Raw genomic sequence first — 8771 nt, forward strand, 5'->3', positions numbered from 1 at the left:
CTTCTCAGATAAGATCAAATTCAAGGAGTTCATCATCACCAAGCCCTTATTATATGAAATCTTAAAGGGACTTATCTAAGAAAAAGAAGATAAAAAATATGAACAGTGAAAGGACAGCAAACTCACAGTTATAAACAACCACACCTAAAACAAAAGCAAACTAAGAGGACAGCTAGATCAGGAGCGAACCACAGGAATGGAGATCACATGGAGGGTTAGCAACAGAGGAATGGGAGGAGGAGAAGGGGGGAGAAGGTACAGAGAATAAGTAGCATAGACAGTAGGTAGAAAATAGACTGGGGGAAGGCAAGAATAGTATGGGAAATGTAGAAGCTAAAGAACTTGTGACATGTGGACATGAACTAAAGGGGGAATGGTGGGGGGAGGGGGGAGGGGAATGAAGGGGGGAAATGGGACAACTGTAATGGCATAATCAATAAAATATTTTTTAAATTTATTTATTTGTCTTTAGAGGGGAAGGGAAGGAGAGAAGGAGAGAAATATCAATGTATGGTTGCCTCTCGTGCCTCCCCTGCTGAGAAATGGCCCGCATCCCAGGCATGTGCCCTGACTGGGAATCGAACCGCAATCCTCTAGTTCACAGGCCTGCGCTCAATCCACTGAGCTACATCAGCCAAGGCAAAATAAAATACATATATTTTAAATGTCCTAAAAATTAAAACTGAGAATTAAAGTCATTTCTATTTTTGATGTCTACTCCTAAATAACCGAACAGGGACACACTTCACATTTCTGCACAAACTAACATCATTAAACATAAATAAATTGCTCTCTAAGACATCAAATACCAGACTACGAAGGCCTTCACATTTATTTTTAAAACAAGGCATTTGTTTTAGGCATTCAGCCAAACTAGTCAGTGACAAAATCCACTATGTTCTGATCCCTGCTCAAGTTCTTCACCAGAGCACAACCGACACTCACAGTCAGTCACTAGATGAACTTGTTGATAATGAATGTAGGCGACAGGTTTCTGAGGGTGGGGACTTTGTCTACACCCAGCGTCTAGAACGGTAACTTGTATGTGGTAGGTGTGCCCCACAAATATTTGCTTATTAAAGAATGACATTCATGACTATCATGGATTTTACCAACATATTCTGGGAGGTTCTTGTCATTGCTGATATCCACCCATGGAGACTTTCAAAATCTCATCTCTGCTTCCAGGTCAAGAGAACCAAGGTGTCACATGAGTTTCTCAAGCCTGCTGTAAGTGTGAAATTAAGATGCTTTCCCCTCAGTATACAAGATTTTACAGTCGAATAATTAAATTTTTATTAATACTTCAAAACTCAATAAGCAGTCCTTAATGGAAAAAAAGTATAGGTTTCCACTCAATTTCGCACATATCATACTAAAGTAAAAAATTTCTCCAAGTAAATTTGATATGAAGAGTTCTACACTTCTAAGCCTCTCTCACAACTATAAATGGGGAGCAGAGAGAAAATTGCAAATGGGGAGAAAGGTGCGAAGAACATGGCCTTCTCTAGAGCGGTGCAGTATCCAAAGACAGTCTGTGGGACAGTGGAAGGGAGGAGCCTTCACCGTCACCACGGCTTCTGTGGCCTCAGAAGCCACACAGTGCACCCTCCTGCACAAAGCAGGAATTCTTCAGTCACCACAAGGTGGTCCTACAGCCCTCGTCAAACAGAGTATTTTTAATACAGAAGGATCATCACGTCTCTCCCAAGCCAAACCACTACCTTCTTGGATAATTCTGGCTTGAAAAACATTTTCACTGTTATTAATGGACTCTTCTGGCCCCAACTTCATCTCAGTACAGGGAGCACAAAGCTCTCCCCAGCACAAAGACCACCCTGAATCACAACGTGTTCAACTTGCTTTCACAACACTCCACACTTCCCAATTCCCACTCAAGTAGACAGTGAATACAAGACATGAAGACATCTTCCCAATAGAAAAATGAATTACTTTCATTTAAAAATTACTGAGCCCTGGCTGGTGTGGCTCAGTGGTTTGACTGCCGGCCTGTGAACCAAAGGGTTGACAGTTCGATTCCCAGTCACAGCACATGCCTGAGTTGCAGGCCAGTTGGGGGCATGTGAGAAGCTACCAGTCCATGTTTCTCTCCTGCATCAATGTTTCTCTCCCTCTCTTTCTCCCTTCCTTCCCCTCTGTCTAAAAATAAATAAATAAGCAGCTCAAAAATTATTGAGCACAGAATCGCACAAGGTTAAGAGTTGAAAAGGCCTTGCAAGCCATCCAATTCTGTGTCCCATCTATTGCAGCAACTGTTCCAACAGCACCTCTGGGCAGCACATTTGGGGCCTGAAATCTAGACGAGAGGTGGGAAGTAAGACTCTTTGACTTGAACGTCAAGTAATTCTGAGTATGTATAGCTTTAAAAAGTTCTGTTACTATAAAGATCTGGTAGGTAACAGTTTGACAGAAGGAGATGAAAAGTAATCGGAGTGATTTGGTCTTTCTCCATTATTTCACTGTCACTTGCTACACAATTTCCCAGTTACAAGAAAGTTAAATTTATAACCTATTAACAGTAATTTTTGATGTCTTTAAAAAGATGTGAGCTACTAAACACACGTGTTACTTTTGGGCCCAAAACCGAATAGGTTTTTCAGCTTCTAAAGATCTTTTCAAAGTAGGACCTAAATGGACATGAATGTTTTAGTCAGTCATTTGCTCAAGAAATAAACAGTAGGGACCTACTCTGTGCTGGACACTCTGCTAGGCACTAGGAAGACAAAGAAGGCAGAAAAGACACGGTCTCTTCTAAAGGGGCTGTGTTTATGGAAGAGACAGTCAGATCATCACCCAAAGAATCGAAGATTTTAACAAGTGCTAGAAAGGCAAAGCCCAGGATGCCCTGAGAACGGGTAACAGGGAAAACAACCAACCCAGCCTGGGAATGTGCAGCCTCTGGACAGGACAGAAGTGATGTTCAGGCTGAGATCGAGATGGCAGCCATTCACACGCACATAAAATGTATCTCCATGAAATGAAAGGCTGGCCCAATAAGCCCAGCTACCTTTGGCATCTTTACCCTAAAACAACCTCTTTTTAAAGAGAAGAGCAAAGTATGCTACAAAGAAGCCTGAAGGGTAGTAGCTGAAAGTTCTTTGGGAGAAACACAGGGTTCTACTGGTTTGTAGGTACCCCACATCACCTTACCTACTATAATTATTACCATAGTAGTTACTCAAATCTTTGTGAAAACCATTCATGTCAGTATCAAATCAGTGTTCAGCACTGGCTGCTGTGGCTCAGTGGATTGAGTGCCAGCCTGAAAACCAAAGGGTCACCGGTTCGATTCCCAGTCTAGGGCACAGGTCTGGGCTGTAGGCCAGGTCCCTAGGAAGGGGCGTATGAGAGGCAACCACACATGGATGTTTCTCTCCCTCTTTCTCCCTCCCTCCCCATCTCTAAAATAAATAGATTAATTTTTTTTAATCAGTGTTCATATTATCGTTACTTAAACAACATAAGTTCATAAAAACAACATCTCCTCCCATGAGAAACCCCATTTTGAACTTCAGCTGTGAAAACATGCTCACCTCCTCACAGGACCACTATCAAGACTCAGTGAGGCACCATGTGGCTAATCACCGGGGCAAGCTCTTTGGAGTAAATGGCATCCGCGTGACGAAGAAGCTTGCTCAGTCTCTTCCCACTAAGACAGTTCTTTAGATTCATTTCTGGGCCTCAATCCCCTCACCACGCGAAAACCCGGGGGTGCAGGTCAGCAGGCACTCAGCCCTGCTGTTGTTCTCTGAGGGGTGAGACTGCATGAACTGAGTCCCACCGAGCTCTAGAATCCGAGCTGCACGTGTTTTTATTTTATTTTATTTTTTACTTTTTTCTGCACATGTTTTTAAAGGACTGAGATTATGCTTCTTGGCTCCTTGGCCACTCCATTCCACATGACTCCATACCTTCTTTCAGGAAGTTTTTTAAGAGACCCTTAAAAAAAAAAACCTCATCAGAGGATATGTTTTTCTTGATTTTTAGAGAGAGGGAAAAAAAACATAAATTACATGCCTCCCATACATGGCCCAACTGGGATTGAACCTGTAAATCAAGGCATGTGCCCCAACCAGGAATTGAACCCACAACCTTTTGGGGTAAAAGACAACACTCCAACCGAATGAGCCACCCAGCCAGAGCTTAAGAGATTACACATAGATTTAAATTGAATGTATTCACACAAATTTGAATTTCTAAATGATCTAAAAATTTGTTGTAAAACTTTTATGCTCAAAAGAAAAAAATGGAAAAAAAGTCAAAATGACCAACTTTTAACCCCAAAAAGTAAAGTTTAGTTTCTAATGAACAATATCTCCTCTATTTTAAAATTAGAAAGTAGAGTCACAGAAACATCATTGATACTCAGAAACAGTAAGTGCAAATTCATTCATGGAAAAAAATTTTTTTTAAGAATTCATACAAATTTTTTTAAAGATTTTATTTGTTTATCTTTAGAGGGGAAGGGAAGGAGAGAGGGAGAGAAATATCAATGTATAGTTGCCTCTCATGGGTCCCCCGCTGGGAACTGGCCTGCAACCCAGGCATATGCCTGGAGTTGAACTACCATCCTTTGAGTCACAGGCCCGCGCTCAATCCACTGAGCTACACCAGCCAGGGCAGAAAAAAAATTTTAATTATAATACCCAGATGAGAGTTGAAATGTCTACCATTTAATGCAAGTGTATGATGAGATATTACCATGTCAAAGTAAAATTTTATGAAAAAATTAAAGTGCTTAAATAAATAACAGATGTAAAGGCAAATTTATGTGCTTAAGATTGTCCTGTTTAAAATAATTTTCTAGCCCTGGCTGGTGTAGCTCAGTGGATTGAGCGTGGGCCTGCGAACCGCACGATCGATCGAAGTTCGATTCCCAGCCAGGGCACATGCCTGGGTTGCAGGCCAGTTCCCAGCAGGGGACACACGACAGGCAACCATACATTGATGTTTCTCTCCCTCTCTCCTTCCCTTCCCCTCTAAAGATAAATAAAGTCTAAAAAATTTTTTAAATTAATAATAATTTTCTAGTGTAATTTTGAAAAGTTTTCTCAGTTTTACCCTGTCCTGAATAGCATCCCACTAAAAGAAAACACTATGTTGAAGGCAAGAGACCTGCTTTTATGATGCAAACCAGAGCTATCAGATCCCAATGAGGTTTCCCACTAGAATGCTTCAGAAACTATACACTTTCAAAGGGAACTTTTTTAAAAAAGGTAACACCCACACTAACAACAGCTAATAAGTTTTCTTTTTATGCACTTATTTATTTTACATAAATAGATTTTAATAACTTAAAATTCTAAAATTATTTCCAGAAAAAAAGCTGGTCCATTCAGTCCTGGCATCAATGTCAGGACAGCAGCTTCCTGTTTGACAGTTACCCTCACTGCTTATTTTAACTGTATTTTATACCCACTGAGTGTTTCAAGACTTCAAAGTTCATTACAGCCCTCATATTATAAACTGCAACGTGTAAACTGCATCGTTCTCTTTTTAAAGAGGTGCAGATGGGAGTTAAATAACTCATCCACGGTCACCCGACAAGTCCATGACAAAGTTGGGACTAGAGCTAAAACTTCTGCACCTAGACTACTAATGACTTCACACTCTTCCAGTTCCGAAAGAGAGAAAATAAAGCCACGCGAGTTACTGTCGCTAACTTAGAACTGCACACCTCAGACACAGTGGCACACTTACTAGCATCCACCACAAAGATTCCCCTTGAACACATGAGACGACCTGCTACAGTTAGGTGCCACTGTCATTCTCGACCGTTCTGGGTATGTTAAACCTTGGAGAATGCTCACGCTTCCATGCCTGCCCTTTATGTGCACACTAGCCAAGCAGGTAAGAATCTGTTCCCACCCTTTCCCACGCTTCAGTGCTGCAGGCGCGTCCACTCCCTCACTCGGCCGGGAGTCGAGTCAAAGACCACAAATCTCAAAGAGAACCAAGTCATGTTGCTAATGAAAGAAGAGCTCTAATAAGCGTTTCTTTCCAAGAGATATGTTTAAAAGATGATTATGTGCTTCGCAGAATCACCGTGAAGTCGTCTGTCTCGACCGGTTCCCCGCACGGGGCGTGGAAGGCCCGCCCGCCGGGTCCGGGACCAGGGGCCAGGGCGCGCTCCCACGGAATCCTCAGGACTAGCCTTGTGCCCGGAGCGCGTCCCTTCGACCTCACGCCGCAGGAACTAGCCGTCCCGGACTCGGGGACGAGAAGGAGGCACCCCGGTGGAGACAGTGACAGCAGCTGCCTTTGGCGTTTTCGCCAAGAGCGAGTGTTAACGCCAACAGGAGCGGCTCCCGCGAAGTGTCAGAGCGGCGACAGGGGAAGCGGCCAGGGTGCCGGGCAGGTCCTTTCCGACCTAGTCTCACGCCCCCCTCTCCCATCCCCGGCCGCCCGTCCTCTAACCCAGAGCGAGACTCCCGACCCTCCCGGGAGGCGAGGCCGCCTCAGCGACCAGACGGCCACCCTACCTCTTCCGGGGACTCGCAGGCCCGCTCCCTGGCCGTGTCAGAGCCCGACGGACCCGCCAGACAGGGACGCGGACCGCCCGGGCGCCTCCCGGACGTAACCCGGCTCCCCATGGCCCCCCGCCCGCCTCCACCCGGTTCTCAGGAATCCCCCTTCCTCAGCAGCGCCCCAGTGGAGTTACCGGCCCACTCCAAAGTAAGCGCGACGGCCGCCCCGATCGGTCAAACCAGGTCCCCGCTGTCACCGCCCTACTCCCGGCCTCTGCCCACGCCGCCGGCGGCCCCGGGGACGCCCGGGTCGGTACCTTGCGGACCCCCTTGTAGATATAGAAGTAGAGCTCCCGGCCCACATTGAAGCAGAGGCGGTCGCCGTTGCCAGACTGGTCGTTGAGGTTTACGAAGGAGACGCGGACAGGGTTGGATCCCTGCGAGTTGAAGGGCACCCGGTTGGGCCGGCTGTACTCCGAGTGCGGCAGCAGCTTGTACAGACCTTCCCGGGTGGTGAATTGGGTCTTAATCTCGTTCATCTCCTTCCCTCCTCCCTCCGTCGCCATCTTGGAAAGCAGCGTTCATCCTGCCCTGAGTGCCCGGATCACGCCCACCGCGCAGGCGCAGTCCCGGGCTGGCGCTCTCCTCCCCCTCCGAAAGCTCGTCGTGGCCCCTCCTACCCGCGAGCTCGCCCGGCAGGGGCAGGCTGAAGGGAAGGGGCGGGCTTGTTTACGGCCCGACTGCGCAGGCGTGCTCACCTGGCGCTCCACGCGGCGGGGCGTCCGCAGGCTCCTCCCCTGGGCGCGGCCTGAGTCTGTGCCCTAGCAGTGCAGGTAAGGCCGGCTCCGCCCCGGGGCGGAGTAGTCGTGCGCTGGCCTCTGCTTCCGCGGCCGGACTAGGGTAGCGTTAGGGAAGGTGCCGCAGGCCTGCGGTCGGCATTGTGGGAGTTGGCTTGGTGCGACTCTGCCCGGAGAGGCCCCAAGAACCGGAGGATCTGGGGAACAGAGCAGCCTCGGCCGCCACCCCCTTCTGCTGCGAAATGAGCGCGGGAGCCCCAATGTTCTGCCTTGGGGAGGGCGTGAGGGCGGTCCCCGTTCCTTGGGGCCTCTGCTCGGGCACCCAGGGTGACAGTCGGGATCTCCTTGGCACCGACCTGTGTCCGTTTCCGAGAATCTACCCTTGGGGACCCGATTTTTGCGTTTCACCATGCTTTTCAGGCGACAGCGGGAGAGCAGTGTATATGTGCACACAGCACATGTGTTTGCAAGCCAGGTATCTGAGTACCTATAATCAGTGTTGTCTGATTTTAAGAAAGGTAGGTTGTGTCGGCACTTCTGTTAAGTTTGTCTTCACCAGCTGTTTAAAGGGGGAGGGTACGAGAACCAGAGGAAATCTAAGCAGGATTTCACTTCTCTTGCTCGGTCGTTTATTAAAAGCCCTTAATAAATTTAGAGACCGCTGATTTTTCAAAGGCTCAAGAGGAATCCACAAAATTGTTTCCCAGACATAGTTTTGTGTGTGTACTGTACTGTATACTGTGTCTAGGTATGTAAGGACAAGCACACTTGTTGAAGGTGAAACAGTAATTTATACCTGAGCTTCTTGGCATGTTGCACTAGAATAAGCAAGTTTCTGAAGTGGCAGAAACATTCTGATAGAATTCCGGGACGGGGGGTGGGGCAACATTTGTTACAGCTAGAATGAACTATTCCTTTAAGGTACATCATAGCTGGACGGTCACAGAAGAAGGGGAGGGAGGTAAGTTGTAAAGCAGGAGGAGTCTAAATTATAATCATCTTATGTATCACAAAGCAGGTAGATGCCAGTGGAAACTGCCAATGATGTAATAATGCATTGACACTAACACCCCTTATCCTTCCTACATGTTGACAAAAAAAGCACTAAAATTCTACTTAATAGATCTCTAAAATACTTTAAATTGTTTTTGTTTTTACTATTTTGATGTTATCTGCATTTACCTAAGAGTCAAGTAGACATCAGAAGTCTTTTAAAATGCCAGAATGTCTTCTGTGGTCACCATGGATTTATCCCAATTTATATAACTGTGTAATTTTACATTGAAAACATGTATTTATAATGATCACTTTGAGGGGTAGTGACATCCTAAATCATCTAAAACTGATTCAACTGTGTTCCCTTATTAACAGGGGGGAAAAAGCATCATAATACTTTTTGGAGGAAAAAAATAACTCAGTGAGCAAACATTAAAACAAAAAAGTTTATTAGCCCTCAACCACAACTTTCAATTACCCATAATACCTA

The 8771-nt window shown here is 46.0% G+C and overlaps 1 protein-coding gene across 10 annotated transcripts in view; it reads right to left on the bottom strand.

The window, feature by feature from the left end:
* WDR20 (WD repeat domain 20) overlaps positions 1 to 7125 on the bottom strand; it is a 49204-nt gene extending 42079 nt beyond the window's left edge. For 2 of the 10 annotated variants that reach the window (XM_037130132.2, XM_037130131.2), the window contains exon 1: positions 6806 to 7106. In XM_037130132.2, coding sequence (XP_036986027.1) covers positions 6806 to 7054 — 249 coding nt within the window. In that variant the 5' untranslated portion in view covers positions 7055 to 7106. Of the gene's footprint in view, positions 1 to 6805 lie in introns of all 10 variants that reach the window. The other 8 variants (XM_037130138.2, XM_037130139.2, XM_037130129.2 and 5 more) reach the window with 7 other exon arrangements.
* Positions 7126 to 8771: the final 1646 nt, after the last annotated feature.

Source organism: Artibeus jamaicensis, unplaced genomic scaffold, assembly GCF_021234435.1.
Source record: "Artibeus jamaicensis isolate MK-2021 breed Jamaican fruit bat unplaced genomic scaffold, CSHL_Jam_final contig_444, whole genome shotgun sequence".
NCBI lineage: Eukaryota > Metazoa > Chordata > Mammalia > Chiroptera > Phyllostomidae > Artibeus > Artibeus jamaicensis.